The 15853-nt window shown below is 32.4% G+C and overlaps 1 protein-coding gene across 1 annotated transcript in view; it reads left to right on the forward strand.

Moving 5' to 3' along the window:
• Window positions 1-12913, forward strand: part of Smp_159840 (dynein heavy chain, putative) — a gene marked incomplete at its 5' end in the record, with an annotated part of 101258 nt that extends 88345 nt beyond the window's left edge. The window contains 6 exons of the mRNA XM_018791954.1: window positions 1622-1831; window positions 3352-3641; window positions 8068-8276; window positions 8890-8963; window positions 11498-11589; window positions 12532-12913. Coding sequence (XP_018647275.1) covers window positions 1622-1831; window positions 3352-3641; window positions 8068-8276; window positions 8890-8963; window positions 11498-11589; window positions 12532-12802 — 1146 coding nt within the window. The 3' untranslated portion in view covers window positions 12803-12913. The remainder of the gene's footprint in view (window positions 1-1621; window positions 1832-3351; window positions 3642-8067; window positions 8277-8889; window positions 8964-11497; window positions 11590-12531) is intronic.
• Window positions 12914-15853: the final 2940 nt, after the last annotated feature.

Genomic DNA, 15853 nt, shown 5'->3' on the forward strand with positions numbered 1-15853 from the left:
GTTTTATTGAAAAAACGAAATCACACCATAAAGTGATCCGATGTTTAGAAAAATCAAAGTTGTATAATGATGTAAAGGTTAAAGAAAACTAGGTGAATGAAAATAATTTACGGATCAGAAATACGGAAGTTGATCGTCCATTCAATAAATATAAAGGAGCAATTAAAAACATAAAGTTCATAATAACAATTGAATAATAAACATGAAAAATTATTAGAGGATAATAATAACTGACTATGGTTTAAAAAGTACAAAATAACAATCAAAACAAAAAATGAGATCAAAACATACTGGAGAAAGCCATACATTCCATAGTTGGATATTTGGCTTTTGCACAGAGAATTCAGGCATGAATTGATAAATTTCCAACATCTCAACAGTTCGCCATTTCTTGCTTCTGCCTCCTTCCAATCCGATTCTTTTAGGTTTAGGTCACTATGAAGGATAATCTTTTTGGGGGTAACATACCAAGAGTTGGTGAGATGCTCGTGCATTGGGATACTGATTGTTTTGCAATCCCATTTTTAAAAACTATGCTAGGTATTGTCATGAGATACGTTCAGAAAGTGTTTATTATGTGATACGAATGTGACCTACTCCACAACAGGAAATACACCTAGAGATGTACCAAGATGTGACTAAAAATGTAAGTTTATTCTCAACGTATCCACGAATTGTAAGCAATTGGGATATGAAGCTTGAGGAATTTCACTGAAATCCTGAATCGATCTAATTTAGACCACTACTGAAAACATGCAAGCACTATATGACCGCTCGGGCCTAATATGGGAGTACATTGGGGCGCGCATCCGCGACCATGCAACCAGGAATCGAATCCAGCACCTTCGGTCTCGCGTGCAAACATTTAACCTCCAGATCGCTTAGTCGACATCCAACATTATAGATGTCTAACTTCAAACAATACACGGTATTGCCTAACCATCTTTTGTTGTCTTCAGTGGGTAACTGCCTCACACTCGAGACGGTTTAGCTCCACTGGTCACAGATCCCCACTAGAAGTCTGGGGATTCCCTCTGGATGTTAGTCATCAGTGAGCTAATGATAATTTTTGGTGTTAAAGATATAATATATGTAATGCATAAAGGTAGTGCTGAATTTATATGTATGACAATTTCTCGGTTGTATGCATTATTAGTTACGTAATTCAGAAATTATTGAGAACTGATAACGAAAAGATTACACGTAAGTTTTAATTTACCGGGCCGTATGCACAGAAATGTGAAGTTGGAAAGACAGGAAATTTCGAACATCTATATTCATTTATTAAGGGTCAAGATTTAAACATTTCACACCTAAATACTGATAATTGGCGAAACATAAAATGAATATTTGCTAAAAATCTGGCAAGTATTCTTAGTCTATGAAGTTAAAGATGTTCAATAGAAGAGAAGAATCTTGAAAATAAGATAACCTATAACGAAACATGGCAAGAGAGTAGATGCAGCGAATAAGAGCAAATAAAATGACACTTTTCCATCGGAAGTTAGAGAGAATGATCTGAATTGGTTTTCATATAAATCTTAAATTTCATTTGTTTGTCATTGAAATATTGTAGTTCACTCTGATAACAATAACATTTATTATTATTATTCATTGACAGTTTCCATATGATGCTATCCAGTATATGACTGGTGAATGCAACTATGGTGGTCGAGTAACAGATGAACGAGACCGAAGATGTTTAATGACAATATTACTAGATTTCTTATGTCAAAATGTTGTTAGTGATCCACACTACAAATTTTCTCCAAGTGGATTGTATTATGCTCCCCCCAAAATGGAATATAATGAATATTTGGAATTTATTAAAGTAAGTCAAAGAAAATGTGTTTTGTCAGATTTTTACTGTGTATATAACTAATAGAGTGAACAAACCGAATTACGAATGGATACTTGAAAATGAGTTAGTTATATCTTAAACTCCGACCGTAGTAATTCATTGTTCTAAATAATCTTAATTTTCTCGATAACTGTAAGATTTAAATTAAATATCTCGAGTCATTTTCAATAACTTTTGGTCTAAGAAGCTAAATCTGAAGTAGAAGTTAAGTAACCCTGAGATAAAATCTTCGCTGAAGTAAAATAATTTATGTTGTTTCATGTTCTCTATAGTTGACTAATGAAGGTACTCATTGCTATGTTGTAAAGTGATATACTTAAGCTCTAAACAACTTTATTTAGCGTAGGATTACAAATTTTTTCTTTTGGCTATTTACCTTAGAAGATGGGATGTTGAAAAGGTAGAGCATGGACCCATCACCAGTACTTTCCATCCAACTTTGTCCTGCTCAATCCTTTCCAGTTGTTATTCATCCTTTTCATGTCTGTTTCTAATTCTCGACGCAGTGTGTTCTTTGGCCTCCCTCTTTTCCGTTTACCTTCAGGATTCCATGTTAGGGCTTGCCTCGCGATTCAGTTTGATGATTTCCTCAATGTGTGTTCTATCTACTTTCATCTTTTCTACTTTTCATCTTCATCTGGAAGGTGATTTTTTCTCTGCCCTGGGAGTTGAAGAACGTATTATGACGCCTCATGGTGAAATCCGGGATTCTCCAAGAGCCACGATGTCGATGATCCTTTTAACAACCAGAGCAACAATTAATGTAGTTACATGGAATGTTCGGACAATGTGGGACCTACATAAGGTATCAAAAACAAACTTTAACACAAAATGAAGTATGTCTTGAGAGGGTCAGTGTCAATTAAAACTAATCAGCCATACTTCATTGATTTATTTGATATGTAGGCTTGGGAAATCAACTTAACACTAATAATAACAACTAGCGTCATATAGTCCACTTCATACCATTGGTTTAAATATATTGATCATATTGATCACTAGTCTAATTGACTCGACACAGCGACATACATTAGATATCCAGACCGCCTGAGTAGTACAATGGTAATGGCTCCGTATGAGGCAGTGTGATGTAAATATTATTCCTACGTAGATCTCCTAACTTATCAGGCAAACCTTTTTGATGAGTATCGACAAGGAAGAATCATAAGTTCAGAGAACAATCCAAGTTTTCCTTAATTAGGTCACACCGTTATATATAGATCTTTATTCATTGCAATTGTAATGAAATAAGTTTTCCAATAATAGTTGTTTAGAATCAGTTACATATTATCAGTGTTTAAACAAAGAGTACTAGTTCCGAAGCCCAATTGTCTACAGAACTGAGTGCAGATGGTTGATATCATCAAAAGAAATCAGTCTTTCATTTTATTGTATAATAAATCATGGGTTTCCATTTTATGAATGAAACAACTAGTATAAAGCAATAATAAAATAGCCTTAATGATATATGATTTATTTGTTACATTTAGGGTTTGCCCGCCGTACAAGCTCCTGAAGTATTTGGAATGCATGGAAATGTTGATATCACACGGGAATTGAGTGAAACGCGCACATTGTTTGATTCACTTCTACTAACCGTTGGTCAGACATCATCCGAAGTTGGTGGATTTACTGATTCACGAATTGATGCAATAGCTAATGATATCCTGGGTAAATTACCAAACGCCTTTGATATATCTGAAGCATATAAAAAATATCCAGTCAAGTATGAAGAAAGTATGAACACTGTTCTTGTACAAGAAATGGAACGTTTTAATAAGTTAGTTGAAACAAAATATAATTTATGAATTTAGTTCATCCACTGATTTCATTACTGCCTTTAATTTATTTCATTAATTCTTGATAGCAATCGGTCACCTCCAATTACCTGAAGGCGAATTCAATCCGTATCCATTAGTTCTCGTGATATTTTTGGTGGAGTTACATCCTCTTAGCTGAATAATTATATTCGTGATCCTCTAATTGTTGTTCTGGACAATATAATTAGCACCAAATTCGTGTAGAAGTGAACCATGATTGACAGCTTGTAATATCGATATTGATGTTGCCTAGTTATTCTTGCATATTTATTACGATTGTCTCTCCCTTTGATCTGATTCTTGATCCTAAATTTGTCCTTGACTTTTCTAGTTGCTTGGAAAACTGAGTCGATTTTTATATGTTTCCTGATTACTGACTGATATGAGTGACAAGCTAACCACTTCAGTAACATGTAATTTGATCAACACAGTGTTAAAGTTGAGCATAAATAGTACTGTACGCAACTTCTTTTGACTAATTTTTTTTATAGCAGGATCCTTTTCTTTCTATAAACAGATTTCGAGATGAGAAACGAAATATTTAAATACTTCAACATAGTCTTCACACTACTCTCAAAGTACAGTTGTTTTAAATTCTTTGGATGCTTTCATACATTCGTGGATAACATAATCATCGATCGGGCTACATTACCACTCAGAATGTTTGGGAAACAGTAGATAATGCTAACCATATATGAAAAACAGTTAAATCAACATTATAAAGTCATTCAATAATATTTCAACTATCCTTCAAAGTGTATTTCCAGAATTTTAAAACAAAGCTGTTGAAGCTTGTGAAAAGCTGATACAATAAGATATTCTCAGAAGTCATTATTTTATTGTCAGCTGATGATATAATCTTGACTAACACATAATAGTTTTTAAAAGAATTATGTTAGTTAAATTAATGTAAACGGTCAAAAGGATGAATTATTAACAGCTTCTGTTACCTATATGATACGAAATGGTGCGAAATAGGTTTTATTCCTTTAAAAAAAGCACCAGAACGTGGTGACCTGTTCTTGCCATCTAGATATTTCAACAAGTTATTCGTTTGTTTGTTTATTTGGTTTAACACATCATTATGCCTATTAATCGCACAACCTAGACAGGTGCGTTTATGGAAATTTTATGACCTCTGTACAAGTTACAAAAAAGTGCAATTAGATATATAGTGGTGGCTGGAAATATGCAGAGAAAAGAATGAATATTATACAGAAAAAGACTCATGAACTGCTAACATCTAACTAGAGATGACTCAATATTTATCGTCAGGATCGATCAAGAATTAAGAAACGGAAAGTTGTTGAAATAGCATGTGCTGAGAATTCCATATTGTACCAAAAATATAATATATAATAATAAGTATCTTAGCTTCTATAATTCACTTGGAAAATAATTTAAAATTTTTATCGGGAATCCCTTTGATAAGTGACCATCCTTCCTCAGTAACGAAAATTACTGACATTAAAGTAGATGAGATAAGCATTACAAAACTACTTCTATCCATAAAGTAATCATTATTGATTATGCAGTACTACATTTTAGCGACTGTTACAGACGTCTGTAACATACATCCGACAGGATTTTATCTTTTCTAGTTTTAACATTATTACAGCAAAGAAAAAAAATAAGCAGAAGATGTAAAATGTCGAATAAATTCACATTCATAAGACAATTAACAAAAAAACATTTATCAGTATGCTTCTCATATCTGCAATTCCTAATGATCTTATCACTCAATATAAGAACAGTAAAAAGTAGGTTTAATCTAAGCAGCGAGATATCTGAAGTTAGAAACTGTGATTAATAGAAGAAAATGCAATGGACTTCATGTAATATGCTTTCAAGGAAATATGAGTATAATGTACACAATCGGTACAATTTCTCTTTACAGTTATCCTCAGCACACACTTCCCGAATAGCTCAGTGGTAACGTCTCTGACTGTGAAACAAGGTGACACGGGATCGAATCCGTCAGGGAGCACCAGTTCCCTCAAGATTACAGGTACACCTTGCTGATCAGTGCCAAGTAGCATGAAACCCTGGTTCAGGGTTTCCTGTTGACCACCTCCAACCACCATCTTATCTCAACACGGTTTCCTTTTTTTGCTATATTAACGAATTTTGCTTACTATGAATATCAAGTTAACAAAATAAAAATGTAACAAATTCATACAAGATTAATGAAATGGTTACAAAAATCTCTGTTATCCTTCAGAAATATACCTTCTGATGTAGAATATTCTTTTTTATCAAAAAATTTATTCATGTAAATTAGACGGTGTAGACATCTTTTTTTAATTTTTTTAAAAAAAACAAAAAAAATGTTTACTCGAGTTTAGTATCGTTGGTTAGTTTGCATATATTATTTCCTTTTCTCTTTTTTTTCTCTCCAAAAAATTTCGGGGGAAAACATACATTCCTAGGCACAACTATATATAGATTCGTCTCAATGTAGTTCTTAGTTAGATTAACATTGTTGTAAATAAACTCATTAGAATAATGCTAATTAACTATTCATATTATTTGTCATTGAATTTTTAAGATATTTAATGAAAAATTTATGATGATAAGAATTATTAATATAAACGAGAATAGAATTAAGTAATTATAAATATTTAGTAGCTTTTGAGTAAAAATGTTAAACTAGAAGATCTCTTCTCGGATGATAATGATGATGATGATGATGATGGTGATGGTATTACGTTCTAATCGTTAAAACAGCCAAAGTGTTTGGTACCAATAAGAAATAGATTCTTTTTTTGCCTTGCTACACCTTTCTGTTGTTTTCATTCAAAATCCATTGGTTATTTTTTGATGTTCTCGTAAGTTACCATTTTTCTCTAGTGTTTCTAATAACTTGCAATGAGGCATTCTAATACCTAGATTTTTAATGAAAATGATCAGTCTCTTATTGACATATGTGCACACTGTGCGTATTACCTCGATATTTCCTCTGATCACAAGCATTGTAAGCAAAGATGGATAGCGGCTAGCCGTGTAATACAGGACGCGCGTCTCTTCCTATTTGGGACTCGTCAGCTCGATCTACCTGCATCTCAGAGATGGTGTTCACTCTGGGACTCGAACCCAATGCCGTTCGCTTCAAACACCATCACGTTATCCACTTAGATACTGAGTCCTGATAGCCGCTTACTTGTGCAATGGGGTGAAGTCTAAATTCACTTGATATTGTTTGTTTGAATCTTCTTTACATTGATGTTTAGGACTGCAACTGGTCAGTCTCTTATTGGCATATGTGCATACTGTGCGTATCGCCTCGATATAGACTTAATTCACAGGCATTATAAGCAGGTACATCCAGCTAACGAGTCCCAAGCAGGACGAAACGCGCGTCATGTATTCCACTGCTAGCCACTATCCATCTTTGCTTGAAAAGGAAATCTGTTTTAATTTATTGTGATTCTTCTGGTTTTATGCTATGGATAATAAGTAACCTTTATTGTTATTATTTACATCAGAAGATTTAATTTTTCAGTCCTAATATCAACTCTAAAATCTATTGAATGAATCAACACCACTTGGAAGTGTTATCTACACATATCTCAATGATTGGAGAAATAAATTATTTTAACTATTTACTACTATATATTAGATAGCTTTCATTAGGACTACATTTGATACACAATACCTCTTGGTTTGAATAGTGTTCTCTTAGGGCTTTGAAATTTATTTAAAATGACGAATTAAGATATGCGATTTTCTAGCTTGAAAGTTAGACAAAATGTTAGACGAACATGATTCTGAATTCAGCTAATAAAACCTTCCAAATTAAGATCACAAATTTATCTTTACTTGACTTTGTACATACTTTTGAAATCTCTAATTCAAATACATAAAGTCTTGATTTCGCGCTTAATGAAACTCTGACAAGTATTCATTTTCTTTGTGATAAAGGAAAATTACATGCTTATTCGGATGTGGGATCAATGGTCTGAATTATTTTGGATAGACCTGTAGAGTGGTGAAGGCAACTATTTTATTGATCCGAAACCTTTGGTTGATAGATATCAAAAAACGAAAGCAGTTGATTGACAAATAGCGTAGTTTCATGTCACAAAAAGACAAGCTTATTCAAAGTGCATTCAGCAAAGAAATTGACCCGGATCAAGACGTGTATAGTAATACTATGAGGATTGTGTAGAAACTTGACTGACCTATGAAATGAAGAGCATATTAGATTACTATCCTTCCGGTCACATTAGATCTATTTTGTAATGATAATAATGATAAGTACTGACTCCTCAGAAAATTATTGTGGGATAAAATCTTTCTTAAATGGATAAAAGTAATGTACCTAACAACCGAAATGTAACTAAAGACACTCCAAGGTAGTTTATTTTTTTTATTCTCGATTTTTAGTTTAACAGCAATTATCAAATCAACATTGAATGATCTTAGAAAAGCAATTAAAGGTCTTGCAATTATGTCTGATAGTTTGGAATCTTTAGCAACTGCTTTGTCTATTGGAAAGTTACCAACCTTATGGGCACATCGATCATATCCAAGTTTAAAGCCTCTTGGTTCATATATCAGTGATCTTCTTGCAAGGTTAAACTTCTTTCAAGTATGTTTATGTAGTATTAGTATCAAGTATGATAATTAGGAATTATCACTTACAGTTATCTGATAAACTTAGGTATAACGTTTTTTCCAAAATTCTCCTTTATTATATTTTAGACATATTTCATCATTAAAAACGTTCATTGCTTAATAAGACAACACATGTAAACAAACAAAACTGTTTACCTATTTATAGTGTTGTGGAGATTGTTCGACATGAAGATTTACATCACGAGTAGACTAGTAAATTAACTACTGTAAACTAGAAAGCATTAGACCTAAGCCTATTTCCAGTTTGACATCCATTAGACTCTACTCTAATTTACATTAATATTTGTATACAATTATAAAAATTAATTAATCATTTAAGGGAATTTATGTGTCGGTTATAGTGATCGAATAGATTACATAACTAACCATAACAAGTAATGCTGGTGAAAAAAATAACTGGTGTAGTAATAATCGTAGAAGTAATAGTAGGAAATAAAGATAAAATAGAAATGGGAAGTAGGTCAAAACATAAAAAAATAAACTTATAAAAATAGTATTCATCAAAATTACGCAATAGTAAGAATATGATTAATCACAATAAGTTTGCAAGCAAAGATGGATATTGGCTAGCAGTGGAATTCACGACGCGTATTTCGTCCTATTTGGGACTCCTCAGCTGGATGTACCTGCATCTCAGAGTTGATGTTCACTCTGGGACTCGAAACCAGTACCTTTCACTTCAAATGCGCATCCTGAATTCCACTGCTAACCACTATCCATCTTTGCTTAATAAATGGTGAAATATCAATAATCCCGAAAATCTATCGAAATAAAAAAAATATATTTTATTTAATGACTGAAAATTCTCTCCAAAATTTGGCTTCACTTATTTTGGTCATAAATTCGAAATCTAATATCTTTCCACATAAAATACCAAAAAAAGTTGGTGTAAGAAGAAAATAAAATGAATGATTTCTAACACTTTAAAATAAGTCACTGTTTAAAGACACAATGGTAAATAAAAAAGAAAACCATTCCAAGTCATTTGAAATTCCATTCTAATCTATTGTTTAAATGTTTATTTATAAACTATGATATCATGTTTACACACTAACTGATAATTATTCATTTTGTTTCCTTACAAACAAACAAAAAATTTCCGTTAAGGAATGGTTTATTAATGATAAACCATCAACTTATTGGGTATCTGGATTCTTTTTTACACAAGCATTTTTAACTGGAGTTTTGCAAAATTATGCACGTCGTACAAAAATCCCCATTGATCTATTGGCTTTTGATTTTGAAGTAAGTAATTGAAAACTATTTGTATTTGGTATGAAAGATAATTTATAGTTTGAATTCATTTAGTATTGTTTGTTTGAATCTTTCCATTGATGTATAGGACTGTAACTGGTCAGTCTCTTATTGGCATATGTGCACCGTATTGCACAAGCAAGTGGCTATCAGGACTCAGTAGCTGAGTGGACAGCGAGATGGCGTTTGAAGCGAAAGGTACTGAGTTCGAGTCTCAGAGTGAACATCAACTCTGAGATGCAGGTACATCCATCTGACGAGTCCCAGATGGGACGAAACGTGCATCCTGGATTCCAGTGCTAGTCACTGTCCATCTTTGTTTATAATTTATAGTTTGTTTTTATTTGTACTTTGAATGTGATTTTTGCTCTTGAAGACATTATTTTCCTGTAACCTTAGTTTGGAAATGGCTTAGATTGCATCATTTTCTTATCGTTTGATGACACAATTTAAAAAGGAAATGATTATCAAATGCATCCTTCAAAATAACATGATAAATGTATCGGTTACATGTAACTCAATATATGTGTATTAATATACCGGATTAGGAGTGAAACTATACTTTATATTTTAATGGTTTTTAACAACTCAGAACTTTTATCTTCCTCACTAAGATACTTAGTATATTACATGATGCTTTGATGACCGCTTTTGGTCGTCTGGAAGTAAATCGGACCTCAAAAAGTCTCATTTAATATCTTTTTAGCAAGATATACATTATTTTTCAACTTTATCAGTAGTATTCAATATACTTCAAAAGAAATCTCTTGTATGTTAACAATCCTTTGTTTAGCTTTTGTAAAGACCATATTAGTTCTTTGTTATCTTGATATCATGACAAACTGCTGTATTTAAGTGTCGCTCAATATTTATCGATTTTAGTGTCATAAATTGTTAACAATTAGTCAAGACATCTAAATTGAGTAGAATAAGAGTATGGACAAAGGATTACGTTAAAACAACAATGACGAATTTTCAGCCAGTTCTCAGCCAATCAGAAGGCAAATTCTGTAGATGAATAGTCTAATGAACAGCAAATATTACAAACCATAGACAGAATTTACATAATTAATGGATCCGTTAAAGTCTTCTACTGGTAACACTATGGCCCTTATGGACATAGATTATCTATCTAATGGAACATTTATGAGCATCCATTTAAATTTTAATTATTCCTCACATTGTTCTTGGTTAGGAACGAACTGATCTCAATTTTGGTTAAACATACTTTGTGGTCAAATGATTGAATGAATTCTGCGCAAAAATTAAAGTGACTCTATATGATTAGTTAAATCATAAAATGGTTTAACGTTTGTTATAGGGTCGAGAGTACACAGTTAGGATTTAAGGATATTATCGATTTGCCTACCATGTACAATGTACATTAAAGAATCGAGCATCTTATATATTTAGCACTATAAGTTGTCCTTTATGGTTGCGAATATAGATGATTTTTATCATTTTAAACGCTTTGAATATTATAGGAAGATATTTCTACTGCCCGTTATTCGTTATATTTGAATTTTGGGCAGATATCCAAGAATCCCTATTTTCGATACTGATTGCCTCATCTTCATACTATAATTTACGATAAATAGGTAAACGTTTACTTTTACATATATTAAATATAATATATTATCCTGGCGCGAACCAGTCATCGAACGTTGGGTTTGTTACGTCTGTCTAATTGTTTACATACGTATTTCTTATAAATAGAAATATTGTAATTATTTTCCACTTAACTCTGAATAAGCTTATATACATATTAAAATAGGACAGTGCTATATATTTATGTTAAAACCAACAGTTTATTATCCGTGATTACCTTCATGTGAAATAAAAAGTAGCTCTGTGTGACAAACACGTAAATCTCATAATTTGAACTTTAAAAAAAATTAATTCTTTTTTGATATGATGTAATCAGGTTCGTCCAACACATAAAGAAACTAAAGATCCTCCTAACGGAGCTTATATTCATGGCCTATTTCTGGATGGATGTCGTTGGGACTATGACAGGTAATTCCTCTGCAATTATAACCAATTTTTATGATAGATGAAATACTTTTATTTTGTGACAATTGATAAAACGTAAATGTTTTACGTTTTTCGTACTGTAATACAAAACAAACTACTGCTCAGTATATCGGTTCGTTAATTGGTGAATGGATATTTCTCTTGAAACACTAGTGTTACCATAAAGTTTCAGATAGTAGTATGCCATCAATCTTAAGTTTTTGATTTTACTTTACTGACAATTCTTCTAAGTACATAATCACTGAATTTATTATTATTTTATTTATATATCATGGATATGAATTGTTCAAAGAAAAGGTTTTGAATTCCATAAGTTTTCCGTTAATTAAGATGTTGAAATGATTTTCTGACATGACGGGATACCAAAATAACATTATTTAGACAAATATTTCTTGCGTCGATTTACGATGACTTTCAGCTAGAGTATTAGGTTGGAAACTCGTTCACTGTGACAATTGTATTCTCAATATCGATTCAAATGAACTAGATTCATTGTAATTGTTTTAAAGTGACTCTTCATATTTCCCTTTAATTGTGATTTGATTTAGTGTATGTTAAATTTATTATGCAAATCATTCTATTTTGGTTAATCGATAACGTGATTTAGGACTAGTTTGGGGACGTGGTTATGGAGAGTTAATCAATTCTCAATGCACCATTCTTTTGTGTTCTTACTTTTCATCATGGGAATTGCATTGGTCTCCATTTCAAAGTATAGGCGGCTAAATCGAGGAATTGAAGTGACTCCTGACTGTCAAGTATAATCAGTAAGACTCAGGATTCAACAGAGTTGATACGCATATATTAACGACCACACTCCAGATAAAACATTTTCATTTTAAAAGGTTTCATATCATCTAATTAATTTATCATTGTTTAATCTGGACTCAGTTTTCATATCTCTTTTTTATATATTTTCTGAAGCATGGAACTTGGTGAACAATATCCAAAGATATTAAATGAACCGATGCCAATTATCTGGCTTAAACCTATGATTCGCGAGGAACTTGAGGCATTATCGACCAAACTAATTAGATATAGTTGTCCAGTTTACAAAACTAGTGAACGTCGTGGTACACTTTCTACAACTGGACATTCAACCAATTTTGTTTTACCGATATTACTTCCAACAAGTGTTAATCCAAATCACTGGATAAAACGAGGAGCTGCTCTGCTGTGTCAGTTAGATGACTAAATGGATGTTTTTTTCATACAAAAACTAAGTTTTTTTTCAAAAACTTAAAAGTGCCGATGTGTAACTAGTAAACAGTATTTCAATGGAAGCTGAATAAATAAATCCTCAATGAAATATTTGCTTTCTTATTCATTACATCAATAAAGATTGGATTAAACTGTTTAAGCAGACCATAGACAATAGTTACTAATCATTAGTTTTAATTTGTTAGTCATGGTAAGTATTATTCAATAAACAAATTACAAAATCGTTCATTTTTACAGCTGATGATGTATTATGTGATTTTATTATATCATGAAACGACTAAGCTTGTCAGTCAGTCAGTTAGCTACAACGTAGAACCAGGCACATATATGCATCGATCCAAGTTGCCATACCTCATTAGCACAACAAGATGAACAACAAAGTCATAGAAGTAGTCACTTTAGTGGTGGTAATACAGTAATATAAAAAAAGATTGTGTATAAGGATATAGTACAGGAAGAAAGAAAGATATGAAATAATTTTAATCTCATATTTCAAGGGAAGACAGGGATTGTATACACCTACGCCATTGTGATCGATTCTGAGCCATGTCACCCAGAGTCTCCAACCAATGGTTACGATTGTCACGCAGACCCCAACCAAGTAGTCGTCATCTACTAACATGGCTCGGACTAGAGGTTAGTGACTTCAAGGACTGATGCGATGCTTTGGTTTGACCACCTCTAAATCTCTTCCAATCATTACCAATACTAGTCAGCATTGTGCGTCGTGGTAATCGGTGTTCAGGCATATGTAACACGTGGCCCAACCATCTCAGTCGATGAAGATTTACAACTTCATCAACTGATCTATCAATTACAGAAAGGCATAGTTTCCAACAATCGATAATAAATATCACAAATGTTGGTAGATGCCATGACTACAGGGTATCGATTATAAATCTCTAGGTTTCGAAACAAAGTGTTCTAGATTCTGATCTCAGTTTGAATAATAACACGTATACAGCTAATTTCTGTGGACAAACTCCAATTTAGACAGTAGATTTACTTGTTAGTCACTAGTCTACGTACAATTAATGTTATGTTAGATGCCAGTTAATTGATGTTCTGAACGGTACAATATAATTGCATGAGAATCGGTTATTTAAAAGAAAAATAACAACCAATCAATTAATTGCTAAATGTGTTGAAACATTATTAATCTTTCATGAAAGAATCTTTGAAGAAATAGGAAAGGAATATATCAAATGACAGTAATCAATACTAAGAAGTAATACAATGGTCTACTGTAATCAAAGATGGATAGTGGTTAGCAGTGGAATCCAGGACGCACGTTTCGTCGTATTCGGGACTTGCCAGATGGATGTACCTGCATCTCAGAGTTGATGTCCACTCTGGGGCTCGAACCCAGTACCTTTCGCTTCAAATGCCATCGCGTTGTCCGTCTTTGCTTACAATGCTTGTGATCAAAGGCTATAACGAGGCAATACGCACAGTATGCACATATGCCAATAAGAGACTGACCAGTTGCAGTCCTAAATATCAATGGGATGACTCAAACAAACAATACTAAATGAACAAATGTCTACTGTTTGTTATGTCATATTTAAACTGGCTTAAAAAAACCTGAAAGTCATCAGAATTCGACCAATTAAAATCTGATACTTTTGGATATTATTACGTTTCATCGGATATACGAAATTTCTAACCATTAGATTAGTGATTTAAAATATTCCAAAACAACCTTCAACCTGATAATGTATTTGTTGATGGGGACGTTTTTTATAAACTTTGAACACATTGATGTGAACTGATTTTCAAATATTTGCACGGTTGAAATAAGAAAATTGGTATTCAAAATTGAGTAGTATGAACTGAAATGAGTTCCTGCAACTTTCCAATGGATGTCGATGGTTCTCAAATATATATTTGAATAGTTCTTTTTCTTAATTATACTGACGATAAAAACATAAATAAAAGCATAAATATATATCAGAGAAAAAACTTACCTAACTACTAGACCGGTATTGTATAAACATCTGACAGATCCTAAAAGGAAGGTTTTTAATTGTTCGATCAATCAACTTAATAAAGAGAGAAACCTAATATTATTATTGAGACTGGAATTCCATGGTACACGCAAATTGTTTAAGTCCTATAGATAAAAACATATGTATTCATACATTAGATTTGCTTTCAGTCACTGAATTGAACATGTCGCGTTAAAAACACTAGGAAAACATCACCAAACTTACTAAAGACGAAATATTGTTCATTACAAAACCAGATAAAGAAATGGGAATTATTTAAATCCACAATGAAGTACGAATGAGTGAAGTAAAATATTCTTATTAAATCTAATTTCTTTACTCTAACTTAAAAAGTCCTTCAATTCGAAAGCGTTTTATCGCTCGGGTAACTGAGATGTTAATTCGGGTTAACTGTCTCACTTCTCATACACTGTATTGTTTACAATTATACAATTTTATGAATTCACTTAGTATTGTTTGTTTAAACCTTCCCATTGAGGTTTAAGACTGCAACTGGTCAGTCTCTTATTTGGCATTTGTGCATACTGTGAGTATTGCCTTGATATTGCCCTAATTCACAAGCATTATAAGTAAAGATGGGTAGTGGCTAATGGAATCCAGGACGCGCGTCTCGTCCTATTCGGGACTCGTCAGCTGGATGTACCTTCATCTCAGAGTTGATGTTCACTCCGTACAATTTTATGTTAGCTTCTAGATTATATCATATTATTTAAAATATGAGACAGTATTTTTCCCTTTTATACTTGATTTGTATAGAGTTTTTTGAAGTACCTGAATCATTTAATAGTAATCATACGCTCTTCATTTTTCGAGTATCGAATAGCAGATGCGTTCATAGGTAAAAAAATTTCAAGTTTTTTACACTTTGATTGTTCTAAGTAACTAAGTAACTTTCTTATCGTGAAGCTATCAATTTCTTTATACAATGTTACTAACTGAATTTGGAAATTCAATCTAGTTTATAGAAAGATTTGAACTGATAACCTCAAAAAACTCTGAATCATATTATAACTATC

Source organism: Schistosoma mansoni (assembly GCF_000237925.1).
Source record: "Schistosoma mansoni, WGS project CABG00000000 data, supercontig 0223, strain Puerto Rico, whole genome shotgun sequence".
In the NCBI taxonomy this organism is placed as follows: domain Eukaryota; kingdom Metazoa; phylum Platyhelminthes; class Trematoda; order Strigeidida; family Schistosomatidae; genus Schistosoma; species Schistosoma mansoni.